We start from the raw sequence: 14,251 nt of genomic DNA, 5'->3' as shown, positions 1-14,251 counted from the left end.
ATCCATTTTAGGTAATAAGACTCTAGTGTTAAGCTTCAAGTTCTTCCACACCGATCTCGAAAAAAAACATTTCTGTATGGACCTCACTTTGTGCACGGGGGCATTGTCATGCTGAAACAGGAAAGGGCCTTCTCCAAACTGTTGCCACAAAGATGGAAGCATTGAATCATTTAGAATGTCATTGTATGCTATGGTTTTAAGATTTCCCTTCACTGGAACTAAGAGACCTAGCCTGAACCATGAAAAACAGCCCCACACCATTATTCCTCCTCCACCAAAATGTACAGTTGGCTCTATGCTTTGGGACAGGTAGCGTTCTCCTGGTATCCGCCAAACCCAGATTCATCCGTCGGACTGCCAGATGGTGAAGCGTGATTCATCACTCCAGAGAAAGTGTTCCCACTGCTCCAGAGTCCAATGGTGGCGAGCTTTACACCACTCCAGCCTATGCTTGGCATTGCGCATGGTGATCTTAGGCTTGTGAGCGGCTGTTCGGCCATGGAAACCCATTTCATGAAGCTCCCAACAAACATGTATTGTGCTAACGTTGCTTCCAGAGGCAGTTTGGAAATCGGTAGTGAGTGTTGCAACCGAGGACAGACTATTTTTACGAGTTACGTACTTCAGCACTCGGCGGCCCTGTTCTGTGAGCTTGTGTGTCCTACCACTTCGAAGCTGAGCCGTTGTTGCTCCTAGATGTTTCCAGAACCCCATAACAGCACTTATAGTTGACCGGGGCAGCTCTTGCAGGGTCGAAATTTTGATCAACTGACTTGTTGGAAAAGGTGGCATCCTATGACGGTGCCACATTGAAAGTCACTGAGCTCTTCAATAGGGGCCATTCTACTGTCAATGCTGTTGCGCCTTCTTCGTGACTGTGTGTGGACCATTTTAAGATCTTAGTGAGTTGGACACTGAGGAATTTTAATTGGAGCAAATCAGTTCCCTTGGCAGCTTCTTCCCATGAATCTCAGTGTGTTACCTAGCAACAGTGAGGAACTTGAAGCTCTTGACTTGCTCCACTGCACATGCCTTAAAACAAATCAGTCCAATTGAAAGCTGAGTGATGACAGACAGGCATTCATACACTGGACCAAACGTGTATGAAAGCTGAGTGATGACAGACAGGCAGGCATTGATAAACTGGACCAAATATTTATGAATGTGAACATTCTGCATGTCATATAATATTACATAGGTATACCTTTATAAATAAATAAATCATTAAAGATGCACTCCAGCTATATTTGATCAAAATAGTGTTTTTTTAGACACAAACTGCAAACTTCAATGAGTTGGTGTGATGGTGCCCTCTGATGTCATTGGCCTAGAGAACAAAATATACCCCCCCCCCAATCAGCTTATAGTACATCCTCTGATGGCCTCCACTGTGATGTTGACCTCCCACTTGAGCTTGTGGAGGTGATGGTCCCCAGGAATTTGTGGGGGACGTTTTCTTTTGTCAACCACCATCTTCACGGTTGTTGCGACCGCGTTGAGTTCCAGGTTGTTGTGACCGCGTTGAGTTCCAGGTTGTTGCGACCGCGTTGAGTTCCAGGTTGTTGCGACCGCGTTGAGTTCCAGGTTGTTGCGACCGCGTTGAGTTCCAGGTTGTTGCGACTGCGTTGAGTTCCAGGTTGTTTTGACTGCGTTGAGTTCCAGGTTGTTGTGACCGCGTTGAGTTCCAGGTTGTTGCGACTGCGTTGAGTTCCAGGTTGTTGCGACCGCGTTGAGTTCCAGGTTGTTGCGACTGCGTTGAGTTCCAGGTTGTTGCGACCACGTTGAGTTCCAGGTTGTTGCGACCGCGTTGAGTTCCAGGTTGTTGCGACCGCGTTGAGTTCCAGGTTGTTGTGACCGCGTTGAGTTCCAGGTTGTTGCGACTGCGTTGAGTTCCAGGTTGTTTTGACTGCGTTGAGTTCCAGGTTGTTGTGACCGCGTTGAGTTCCAGGTTGTTGCGACTGAGTTGAGTTCCAGGTTGTTGCGACTGAGTTGAGTTCCAGGTTGTTGTGACTGCACCAGGCCACCTGGCGGTCAACCTCTCCTCTGTACTTGGACTCATCACCTTGGGGGATTAGTCTGCAAGTTGTTTTCCCAGTGAAGTGACCTGTCTGTCAGGAAGTCAGTGATCCACCAACAGATGGAGTAGGGTACGTTCAGCTGGATGAGTTTGTCCTGCAACAGTTCTGGGATGATGTTGGTGAATGCTTAGCTAAAGTCCACAAACAGTATCTTGACAAGTCCCATCACAACACATGAATATTGCACTTGACTAACACACACATACAGAAAATGCACAAAGCCAGAGTTTGAAAATGATAATTTAATCACAGAGCAGATCTATATTCAAGGTTGCTGGATTGAATCCCCGAGCTGACAAGGTAAAAATCTGTCGTTCTGCCCCTGAACAAGGCAGTCAACCCACTGTTCCCCGGTAGGCCGTCATTGTAAATAAGAATTTGTTAACTGACTTGCCTAGTTAAATAAAGGTTAAATAAAAAAATAAGATATAAAAAAATAAGATATAAAAATACAAAAATCTAACTGACACTATATTCAAACAGACTCGCTCCATGTTCAATTCATGTTTTTAAAATAAAAAAACAAATGCATTTGTATGAGTACACTTTTTAAAACTTATGTGTCAAACAAATACACATTCAAAATTCTGGGAGCACAGTGTGAATTTTAAATCCCTGTGACGTACTTCCGTAAAACTTCAATTTTACGGTAGTACATCAGGTCTTTATTAGCTTAAATCACTTAACCTCTATGGGCTAGGTGGGACGCAGGCGTCCCCCCCGTGGTGCACTCCATCAACAGCAGGTGCATTTCAAGAGCGGCAAATTTGAATCAAAATAAATGTCAAAATTCAAATTTTTCAAACATACAACTATTTTACACCATTTGAAAGGTAAACATCTCCTTAATCTAACCACGTTTTACGATTTCAAAAAGGTTTTACGGCGAAAGCAGAAATTTAGAGTATGTTAGGACAGTACATTTACAAGAGTTGTGTGTAATGTTTTGTCAATTCAAAGACAGGGTCACCAAAACCATAAAACCAGCTAAAATGATGCACTAACCTTTTACAATCTCCATCAGATGACACTCCTAGGACATTATGTTAGACAATGCATGCATTTTTTGTTCTATCAAGTTCATATTTATATCCAAAAACAGCGTTTTACTATGGCATTGATGTTGAGGAAATCGTTTCCCTCCAATAACCGGCAGTCAAGTCAGCATCACAAATTAAATAATTAAAATTAGAAAACATTGGTAAAATATTATATTGTCATTTAAAGAATTATAGATTTACATCTCTTGAACGCAATCAACTTGCCAGATTTAAAAATAACCTTACTGGGAAATCACACTTTGCAATAATCTGAGCACTGCGCCCAGAAAAATACGCGTTGCGATACAGACTAGTCATCATGTTGGGGAGATCTAAAATCGAAAATACTATGTAAATAATCCATTACCTTTGATTCTCTTCATCAGATGTCACTTCCAGGTATCACAGGTCCATAACGAATGTAGTTTTGTTCAAAAAAGCTCATCATTTATGTCCAAAAATCTCCGTCTTGTTAGCACATGATCTAAGCCCGCCGGACTTCACTTCATGAACGAGGGGAAAAAATATATTTACGTTCGTTCAAACATGTCAAACGTTGTATAGCATAAATCATTAGGGCCTTTTTAACCAGAACATGAATAATATTCAAGGTGGACGAATGCATACTCTTTTATAACGTATTGGAACGAGGGTACCCAACATGAACTCGCGCGCCAGGTGTCTAATGGGCCATCATCGTTCCATGGCTCTTGTTCGGTCAGATCTCCCTCCAGAAGACTCAAAACACTTTGTAAAGGCTGGGGACATCTAGTGGAAGCAATAGGAAGTGCCAAAATATTCCTCAGCCCCTGTGTTTTTCAATGGCATAGGTTTAAAGGTAATACAACACATCAGGTATCCACTTCCTGTCAGAAAATGTCTCAGGGTTTTGCCTGCCAAATGAGTTCTGTTATACTCACAGACACCATTCAAACAGTTTTAGAAACTTTAGAGTGTTTTCTATCCATATATAATAAGTATATGCATATTCTAGTTACTGGGTAGGATTAGTAACCAGATTAAATCGGGTAAAAAAAAATTATCCAGCCGTGCAAATACTGCCCCCTAGCCCTAACAGGTTAACACAACAGGCTCTTATTAGAGACAGGTGTCTATTTCCTTATATACATACATACATACATACACCACCATCTAATTCTGATAAAGGAAAATGTGTTTTTTCCCCCAAAAATGCATATACAGTGCGAAAAAACACATTTTCCTTTAGCAGAATAATTATTCTCCTCTTTGACTGTGCATTTTTTTGGCAGTTCTTAGCCAATTTGTAGGGGTCTGTACTCCCAATGTTGTTGACTGTTTTTGTGCTTGCCAGTAAGCAAGCAGTTTTCAGCTGTTAGCAGCCAATGGCTAGCAGTTTCTTACTGGTGATAAAAACAAATGATTGCCATAATTTTTTATCTAATGTAACAAATCAAACATTAAAACCTAGTAAACAATTCATGGTAACCTCATTAACAATTCCTTTAGACCCAGCGTTTTATTTGAAACAAGTGTTTATTTGCTGAAATGTGTGCCGTTACCCGGCTATTAAAAGGGACAGACAGCTATTTGAGACTCTGCATTTACATGTTCATGGTATATCTCTTTTCACATTAGGAGCACTGGTAAGGCTTCTATCCAGTGTGGATTCTTTCATGATTTTTCAGTTGCTGAAACCAAGTACATTTTTCTCCCCAGAGGGAACAGTGGAAGGGCCCAAAGAGCATGTGTGTCTTTGCTCATGCACTTTCAGGTTCCTTAAATTCTTAAAACTCTTTTCACAATGCGAACAGTGGAAAGGCTTCTCTACAGAGTGTGTTAGCTCGTGTTTTTTCAGGTATGTTGACATGGTAAAACTCTTTACACACTGGGAGCAATGATAAGATTTTTCTTCTGTGTGTGTCCTCTCATGATATTTCAGGTGCCATGATTGGGTAAAACTTTTTTTACACTGATAACAGTGGTAGGGTTTCACTCCTGAGTGTATTCTTTTATGTTTTTTCAGGGAATTCGATGAAGTAAAACTCTTTCCACACTTAGAGCAATGATAGGGTTTCTCCCCTGAGTGTGTTCTCTCATGTTGTTTCAGGGGCCCTAATGAGAAAAATGTCTTTCCACACTGTGAGCAGTGGAAAGGCTTCTCTACAGAGTGCGTTAGCTCATGTTTTTTCAGGGAATCTGATGAGAAAAATGTTTTTCCACACTGGGAGCAGAGGCAAGGCTTATATACAGAGTGTATTAGCTCATGATTTTTCAGGTTTCTCAGCAGGGTAAATCTCTTCCCACACTGTGAGCAGAGGTAAGGCTTCTCTGCAGTGTGTGTTCTCTTATGTTTTTTCAGTTGCTCTAACTGGGAAAATCTCTTTCCACACTGAGAGCAGTGGTAAGGCTTCTCCCCTGTGTGTGTTTTCTCATGTACTTTCAGGCTCCCTAACCAGCTAAAACTCTTTTCACACTGGGAGCAGTGGTAAGGCTTTTCTGTGTGTGCCCTCTCATGCACTGTCAGGTTCCATAGCTGGGTAAAACTATTTCCACACTGGGAGCATTGGTGAGGCTTCGCTCCTGTGTGTATTATTTCATGTCGTTTCAGCATATTTAACTGGGTAAAACTCTTTTCACACTGGGAACAGTGGTGAGGCTTTTCTCCTGTATGTATTCTCTCATGCTCTTTCAGATGCGATAACTGGATACATTTCTTTCCACACTGGGAGCAGTTGTGTTGTCTCGCTCGTTTGGGAGTCTCTGGATCTGGTTCCCCTGAAGGATTCTTCCCGCTGTCCGAGTGAGAGTCTGATCTTTCTCCTGCCAAAGACAGACCAACTATTTGATTAAACAGAGACCTGAATGAAACCGGCAAAGGATAAAAAAACGATTTTCTATGACTAGATCCCTCAATCTCAACCCAGAGATGCTTGGAGGGGCGTGAAAACAGCCTTTACAACTGTCACCTGCTCCAAAGCTAAAGACTATTGACAGAGAATCTTAACAGTTTTTATTGTATGACTTTGCAACTGAAAAGGGAGGAGCTGTGATCTCTGACCTATCTAATATGTTGGGCCCTGAATCCCATAATCCAGACATTAAAACGGAATTCAACAATATTCAAAATCAACTGAATGTATTTGAAGTTAGTAGAACCTGAATGAATTGGCCCAAGTTAATCAACTGAATGTATTGAAGTTAGTAGAACCTGAATGAATTGTCCCAAGTTAATCAACTGAATGTATTGAAGTTAGTAGAACCTGAATGAATTGGCCCAAGTTAATCAACTGAATGTATTGAAGTTAGTAGAACCTGAATGAATTGTCCCAAGTTAATCAACTGAATGTATTGAAGTTAGTAGTTAATCATAAGACAGGAACAAAATGCATCAGTGAATAGGTTGTCTGAACAGGGCAGTCAACCCACTGTTCCTAGGCCATCATTGTAAATAAGAATTTGTTCTTAACTGACTTGCCTAGTTAAATAAAGGTTAAATTAAAAAAAATCGAATGTACCTGCAACTTTCTGAACCGACAGTGGAATGCCTCTGTCTCTGTGTGTAGCCGTCAGCGATGATGTTAATATAACCTAAGATAACCTTCTGGTAGAGATGGGAAGGCTTTCCCAAAAAACTCTAAATTAAAAAGTTAACTGCAATATAGACAATTACATGACTGCTACAGAAATGTCGCTAGCCAAACAACAACAGAGCGGGAAACGCTAAACTAAAACGCCACCGACCATACCGATCACAGGCCTGTTGCTGATATCGTTCATTACGATAAGTTGCCTACACTAGGAGAAATGTGAAGTTTGGAAACTAAATAAGTTTGGGTGATTTGTTAATGGGATAATAGATGGTTACAACCATCAATCCAGTAGTAGTAGTTTAAAGGATAATAAACCACAGTGGTTCATGTTCTAAATGTGTTCTAAACGTTGGTTCATGTTCTAAACGTTGGTTCATGTTCTAAATGTGTTCTAAACGTTGGTTCATGTTCTAAATGTGTTCTAAATGTTGGTTCATGTTCTAAACGTTCTAAACGTTGGTTAAGGTTCTAAATGTGTTCTAAACATTCTAAACGTTGGTTAATGTTCTAAATGTGTTCTAAACATTCTAAACGTTGGTTAATGTTCTAAATGTGTTCTAAACATTCTAAACGTTGGTTAATGTTCTAAACGTGTTCTAAACGTTGGTTAATGTTCTAAACGAGTTCTAAACATTCTAAACATGTTCTAAACGTTAGTTAATGTTCTAAACGTGTTCTAAACGTTGGTTAATGTTCTAAACATTGGTTAATGTTCTAAACGTGTTCTAAACGTGTTCTAAACGTTGGTTAATGTTCTAAATGTGTTCTAAACATTCTAAACGTTGGTTAATGTTCTAAACATTGGTTAATGTTCTAAATGTGTTCTAAACGTTAGTTAATGTTCTAAACATGTTCTAAACGTTGGTTAATGTTCTAAACATTGGTTAATGTTCTAAACGTGTTCTAAACGTTGGTTAATGTTCTAAACATTGGTTAATGTTCTAAATGTGTTCTAAACGTTAGTTAATGTTCTAAACATGTTCTAAACGTTGGTTAATGTTCTAAACGTTAGTTAATGTTCTAAACGTGTTCTAAACGTTGGTTAATGTTCTAAACGTTGGTTAATGTTCTAAACGTGTTCTAAACATGTTCTAAACGTTGGTTAATGTTCTAAATGTGTTCTAAATGTTGGTTAATGTTCTAAACGTGTTCTAAATGTTGGTTAATGTTCTAAACGAGTTCTAAACATTCTAAACGTTGGTTAATGTTCTAAACATTTTAAACATTGGTTAATGTTCTAAATGTGTTCTAAACATTCTAAACATTGGTTAATGTTCTAAATGTGTTCTAAACATTTTAAACATTGGTTAATGTTCTAAACGTTGGTTAATGTTCTAAACATGTTCTAAACGTTGGTTAATGTTCGAAACATTGGTTAATGTTCTAAACGTGTTCTAAACGTTGGTTAATGTTCTAAACATTCTAAACGTTGGTTAATGTTCTAAACGTGTTCTAAACATTCTAAACGTTGGTTAATGTTCTAAACGTGTTCTAAACATTCTAAACGTTGGTTAATGTTCTAAACGTGTTCCAAACGTTGGTTAATGTTCTAAACGTTGGTTAATGTTCTAAATGTGTTCTAAACATTCTAAACGTTGGTTAATGTTCTAAACGTGTTCAAAACGTTGGTTAATGTTCTAAACGTTAGTTAATGTTCTAAACGTGTTCTAAACATTCTAAACGTTGGTTAATGTTCTAAATGTGTTCTAAACATTTTAAACGTTGGTTAATGTTCTAAACGTGTTCTAAACATTCTAAACGTTGGTTAATGTTCTAAATGTGTTCTAAACGTTGGTTAATGTTCTAAACGTGTTCCAAACGTTGGTTAATGTTCTAAACGTTGGTTAATGTTCTAAATGTGTTCTAAACGTTGGTTAATGTTCTAAACATGTTCTAAACGTTGGTTAATGTTCTAAACGTTGGTTAATGTTCTAAACGTGTTCTAAACGTTGGTTAATGTTCTAAACATTGGTTAATGTTCTAAATGTGTTCTAAACATTCTAAACGTTGGTTAATGTTCTAAACGTGTTCCAAACGTTGGTTAATGTTCTAAACGTTGGTTAATGTTCTAAACGTTGGTTAATGTTCTAAACGTTGGTTAATGTTCTAAACGTGTTCTAAACATTCTAAACGTTGGTTAATGTTCTAAATGTGTTCTAAACATTCTAAACGTTGGTTAATGTTCTAAACGTGTTCTAAACATTCTAAACGTTGGTTAATGTTCTAAATGTGTTCTAAACATTCTAAACGTTGGTTAATGTTCTAAACGTGTTCCAAACGTTGGTTAATGTTCTAAACGTGTTCCAAACGTTGGTTAATGTTCTAAACGTTGGTTAATGTTCTAAATGTGTTCTAAACGTTGGTTAATGTTCTAAACGTGTTCTAAACGTTCTATATTTTTACATTTACATTTTAGTCATTTAGCAGACGCTCTTATCCAGAGCGACTTACATGCATACATTTTTATTACAGTTTTACATACTGGCCCCCCGTGGGAATCGAACCCACAACCCTGGCGTTGCAAGCGCCATGCTCTACCAACTGAGCTACGTTGGTTAATGTTCTAAACGTGTTCTAAACATTCTAAACGTTGGTTAATGTTCTAAACGTGTTCTAAACATTCTAAACGTTGGTTAATGTTCTAAACGTGTTCTAAACATTTAATTCTAAACGCCTTTTCGTCCTCATACTAGCCAGCAAGAGCCACAGCTGCCATCTCATCCCTGCATTGAGGTACGTTTTTCCGACCCCTATCTCACGCCAGCTCCGTGGTGCCTTAACGTAATCATGATTGCGTTCCCAACCCTGGTGCAGCTCAGTGTAAAGAAGCTTAACGGTAGGGTCGGAATCTTCCGGCAAGGTCGGGCCTTGGATCCATGTCTCTGTCTATGAATTTGACAGGTCAGGCCTTGTATCCATGTCTCTGTCTATGAATTTGACAGGTCAGGCCTTGTATCCATGTCTCTGTCTATGAATGTGTCGAAAAATCTATATCTCTGGTTACATTTCTCCATCCCCATCCCTTAGCTTCATACCAGTTTTGGCAATCTTTTTAGTCTAAAAAAGTCTTTACAATTTGGTGTTTACATTTTTTTGCAGTAAAACTTATATTTTGGGTTCTGATAGGGTACGACAGTTATTTTCTCCAAGAAATTAAAATGGCCAGACCTCTATAACATTCCTTTAAAATCCCCAAAATGCATGTACCAATGGCAGATTGCACCTTTAACAATGTATACAGTTCTGGGGTGAGTTCAGTTCGCTTCAACGTTTGCTACATGGTGTTACGGTTTTGTGGTGAGGTGTGGCCTGATTAGATGAATATGAGTGTGACCATTTGAAATGGCAAAATGTATATATTTATTTAACCTTTATTCAACTAGGCAAGTCAGTTAAGAATAAATTCTGATTTACAACAACGGCCTACATTTGCCATTCAGTACTGTGCCATTTCCGTTGAATTAAGCTATTAACACTGTTCTCTCGTACTGAACCCCGTGAAAACATATTTAAGTGTAGAACGTTAGTAGAAGGCCTGTTTTTAAAACAGTACTCACTGGTGTCCAGATCTTCAGTCTCCCCCTCTCCTTCCTCCTCTTTCACTCCCAAAACGTCTTCCTCCTCCTCCTCTTTTATTGAGATAGCCTCCTCTTCCTCTTTTACTCCAAAAGGTTCCTCTTCTTCTTTCACGACAATGTTCAGCCCCAGAGCTTCTTCCTCCGTCCAACAGACCTCCTCTTTAGCAGGGACCCGGGGGGAGTAGCTTTGCGAGCTCATCGTCAGGGATGTTAGCTAACTGGCTAGTTAGCATTAGTGACAAGCCTGTTGTTATGCCCACTATCAATCTTAACAAATCAGAAAATGTAGCAAGAAAACTACGTTTAAATCAACAAGTAGATACGTTATCAGAATTTGGTTTAAAACACTGAGATTCGTGTAGATACACAAAAAAAAATCTTAAGACCTTCAATATTTATGTTTTATGTTGGCTAGCAAGTGACGGTTGAATCAGTAGCCATGTTGTTGTTGAAGAAGCGTCCTGTCCTGTCCACAAGATTATACGTCAAGCAAGAATCATCGCCTAAAATACTCACATCGCCACCTACTGACTGGAGTGGGTAACGCAGTTAAATAATTTCATAACAAATAATTCCAAGTTAGCAAATCTGTTTTCTCTTTTCTTACAGCCTATACTTTACTCTACACAAACTACACCTGAATATGAATGTAGAGGTAAGTGCCAAAATATAGGAAACACTTCCGTTCTTGATGGTTCTGGCAGGTCTGTTATGGTGTGGGATGCATTTTTAAACTTAGGCCCAATCAACTCAGAAGGTAAACACCAATAAATACACCCAACCCCTTAGAGGGCAAGGTAAACACCAATAAATACACTCAACCCCTTAGAGGGCAAGGTAAACACCAATAAATACACTCAACCCCTTAGAGGACAAGGTAAACACCAATAAATACACTCAACCCCTTAGAGGACAAGGTAAACACCAATAAATACACTCAACCCCTTAGAGGACAAGGTAAACACCAATAAATACACTCAACCCCTTAGAGGACAAGGTAAACACCAATAAATACACTCAACCCCTTAGAGGACAAGGTAAACACCAATAAATACACCCAACCCCTTAGAGGACAAGGTAAACACCAATAAATACACCCAACCCCTTAGAGGACAAGGTAAACACCAATAAATACACTCAACCCCTTAGAGGACAAGGTAAACACCAATAAATACACTCAACCGCTTAGAGGACAGGTAAACACCAATAAATACTCCACCATTCTAAGTGATCACCTTCAACCTATATGGTGAATCATTTCTATCCAGATTTTTATTTTATTTAACTAGGCAAGTCAGTTAAGAACAAATTCTTATTTACAATGATGGCCAACCAAAAGGTAAAAGGCCTCCTGCGGGGACAGGGGCCTGGGATAAAAAAAAATATATATATATATATATATATATATAGGACAAAAAACACATCACAACAAGAGAGACAACACAACATAAAGAGAGACCTAAGACAACAACAGCATGGTAGCAACACAACATAACAACATGGTAGCAACACAACATGGTAGCAGCACAAACATGGTACAAACATTATTGTGCACAGTCAACAGCACAAATGTCAAGAAGGTAGAGACAACAATACATCAAACGAAGCAGCCACAACTGTCAGTAAGAGTGTCCATGATTGAGTCTTTGTATAAAGAGATAGAGATAAAACTGTCCAGTTTCAGTGTTTTTTGCAGCTCGGTCCAGATGGGAGTGGTCTCTTCCAGGATGACAACGCCCCCCATCCACAGGGCATGGGTGTTCTCTGAATGGTTTGATGAGCATGAAAACGATGTAAACCACATGCCATGGCCGTCTCAGTCACCAGATGTCAACCCAATTGAGCAGTTATGGGAGATTCAGTGTAATGAAACAGGGCAGAGAGTGCAGCTTGAACCCCCAACCTTCTAGTAGGCCTACACATTCTGCTGTTCTCTCTGCAGTAGACCTACACATTCTGCTGTTCTCTCTGCAGTAGACCTACACATTCTGCTGTTCTCTCTGCAGTAGGCCTACACATTCTGCTGTTCTCTCTGCAGTAGACCTACACATTCTGCTGTTCTCTCTGCAGTAGGCCTACACATTCTGCTGTTCTCTCTGCAGTAGGCCTACACATTCTGCTGTTCTCTCTGCAGTAGGTCTACACATTCTGCTGTTCTCTCTGCAGTAGACCTACACATTCTGCTGTTCTCTCTGCAGTAGGACTACACATTCTGCTGTTCTCTCTGCAGTAGGACTACACATTCTGCTGTTCTCTCTGCAGTAGACCTACACATTCTGCTGTTCTCTCTGCAGTAGGCCTACACATTCTGCTGTTCTCTCTGCAGTAGACCTACACATTCTGCTGTTCTCTCTGCAGTAGGACTACACATTCTGCTGTTCTCTCTGCAGTAGTTCTACACATTCTGCTGTTCTCTCTGCAGTAGACCTACACATTCTGCTGTTCTCTCTGCAGTAGGACTACACATTCTGCTGTTCTCTCTGCAGTAGGACTACACATTCTGCTGTTCTCTCTGCAGTAGGCCTACACATTCTGCTGTTCTCTCTGCAGTAGGCCTACACATTCTGCTGTTCTCTCTGCAGTAGACCTACACATTCTGCTGTTCTCTCTGCAGTAGGATTACACATTCTGCTGTTCTCTCTGCAGTAGGCCTACACATTCTGCTGTTCTCTCTGCAGTAGACCTACACATTCTGCTGTTCTCTCTGCAGTAAGCCTACACATTCTGCTCGCTTCTCATCCCTCCCCCAACACTCCTCTCTCTTTCAATAGTAAGCCACTTTGGAAACAAGCGTTTCAGTTAACCATTTTAAGTGCCACCCTCTGGGAATACACATCGTACATCTTGTGGTATGTTTCTACCCAATTCAACGCTGAGTAATAGAGAGGCATTGATCCATTCATAAACATTTGGTCCAGTGTATCTGCAACATACTGTAATATAATATTACCTAGGCCTACCTTCATAAAGAAATAATTAAAGGCTTCAGCTATATTTCAACACTTCAGGATAAAAATATATATTTTGATCAACATGTTCTATTCATGTTTTAAAATGAAAAAAAAGCATACAAATTGTGTTTTTGAGTACACTTTGTACACTTTGATTTAATGTGGCATAAACACAAACCTGTTCTCAGTCAAAGATATCAGCCAATGGGAGCACTGTGTGTGTTCCCTGATAAACGTTAAGTCCATGTGATGTGGCTTCAAACAATGTCCCAACATTCTAAAAATGACTACTTCTTTTAAAGAACGTCCAGGTAATGGTTTCCAGTATGCACAGACAGGTTCCAATTGATACGGATGGTAAAAGGTACAAACATTTCTTAACTCGGCATCGATCTAGCAGGCTACATACAGTGCATTCGGAAAGAATTCAGACCCCTTGACTTTTCCACATTTTGTTACGTTACAGCCTTATTCTAAAATGGATTTCCTCATCAATCTACACACAATACCCCATTATGGCATAGCAAAAACAGGTTTTGGAGATTTTTTTTTTTTTTTAAATGTATAAAATTAAAAATAAAACGGAAATATCACATTTACATAAGCATTCAGACACTTTACTCAGTACTTTGTTGAAGCGCCTCTGGCAGCGATAACAGCCTCTAGTCTCCTTGGGTATGACGCTACAAGCTTGGCACATCCTCTCAAGCGTTGTCATGTGTACCGCTCCAGAGGTGTTTGATTGGGTTCAAGTCCGGGCTCTGGCTGGGCCACTCAAAGACATTCAGAGACTTGTCCCGAAGGCACTCCTGCGTTTTCTTGGCCATGTGCTTAGGGTCGTTGTCCTGTTGGAAGGTGAACCTTCGCCCCAGTCTGAGGTCCTGAGCGCTTTGGAGCAGGTTTTCATCAATGATCTTTCTGTACTTCCCTCGATCCTGACTAGTCTCCCAGTCCCTGCCGCTGAAAAACATACCCACAGCATGATGCTGCCACCACCTTGCTTCACCGTAGGGACAGTGCCAGGTTTCCTCC

At 39.9% G+C, this 14,251-nt stretch overlaps 1 protein-coding gene across 1 annotated transcript; it reads right to left on the bottom strand.

Annotated features, from left to right (window-relative positions):
• Positions 1–2,305: 2,305 nt before the first annotated feature.
• Positions 2,306–10,731, bottom strand: LOC106594195 (zinc finger protein 501-like). The gene is made up of 3 exons (XM_014185574.2): positions 10,248–10,731; positions 4,203–5,920; positions 2,306–2,765 (listed from the first exon to the last, which is right to left on the bottom strand). Exons 1-2 carry the CDS (start codon positions 10,465–10,467, stop codon positions 4,782–4,784), a joined length of 1,359 nt encoding a protein of 452 aa, XP_014041049.1. The 5' UTR covers positions 10,468–10,731; the 3' UTR covers positions 2,306–2,765; positions 4,203–4,781.
• Between the last annotated feature and the right edge of the window lie 3,520 nt (positions 10,732–14,251).

This window comes from Salmo salar, chromosome ssa02, assembly GCF_905237065.1.
Source record: "Salmo salar chromosome ssa02, Ssal_v3.1, whole genome shotgun sequence".
NCBI lineage: Eukaryota > Metazoa > Chordata > Actinopteri > Salmoniformes > Salmonidae > Salmo > Salmo salar.
The sequence above is the reverse complement of the archived record's forward strand: the minus strand, read 5'-3'. Positions and strand labels throughout refer to the sequence as shown.

Excerpts from the sequence above, each read along its gene's own strand:
- LOC106594195 (XM_014185574.2), bottom strand. The coding sequence starts at position 10,467 with ATGAGCTCGCAAAGCTACTCCCCCCGGGTCCCTGCTAAAGAGGAGGTC. Across the intron at positions 5,921-10,247 it reads GACTGAAGATCTGGACACCA|GAGAAAGATCAGACTCTCAC; the intron begins GTGAGTACTGTT and ends TGTCTTTGGCAG.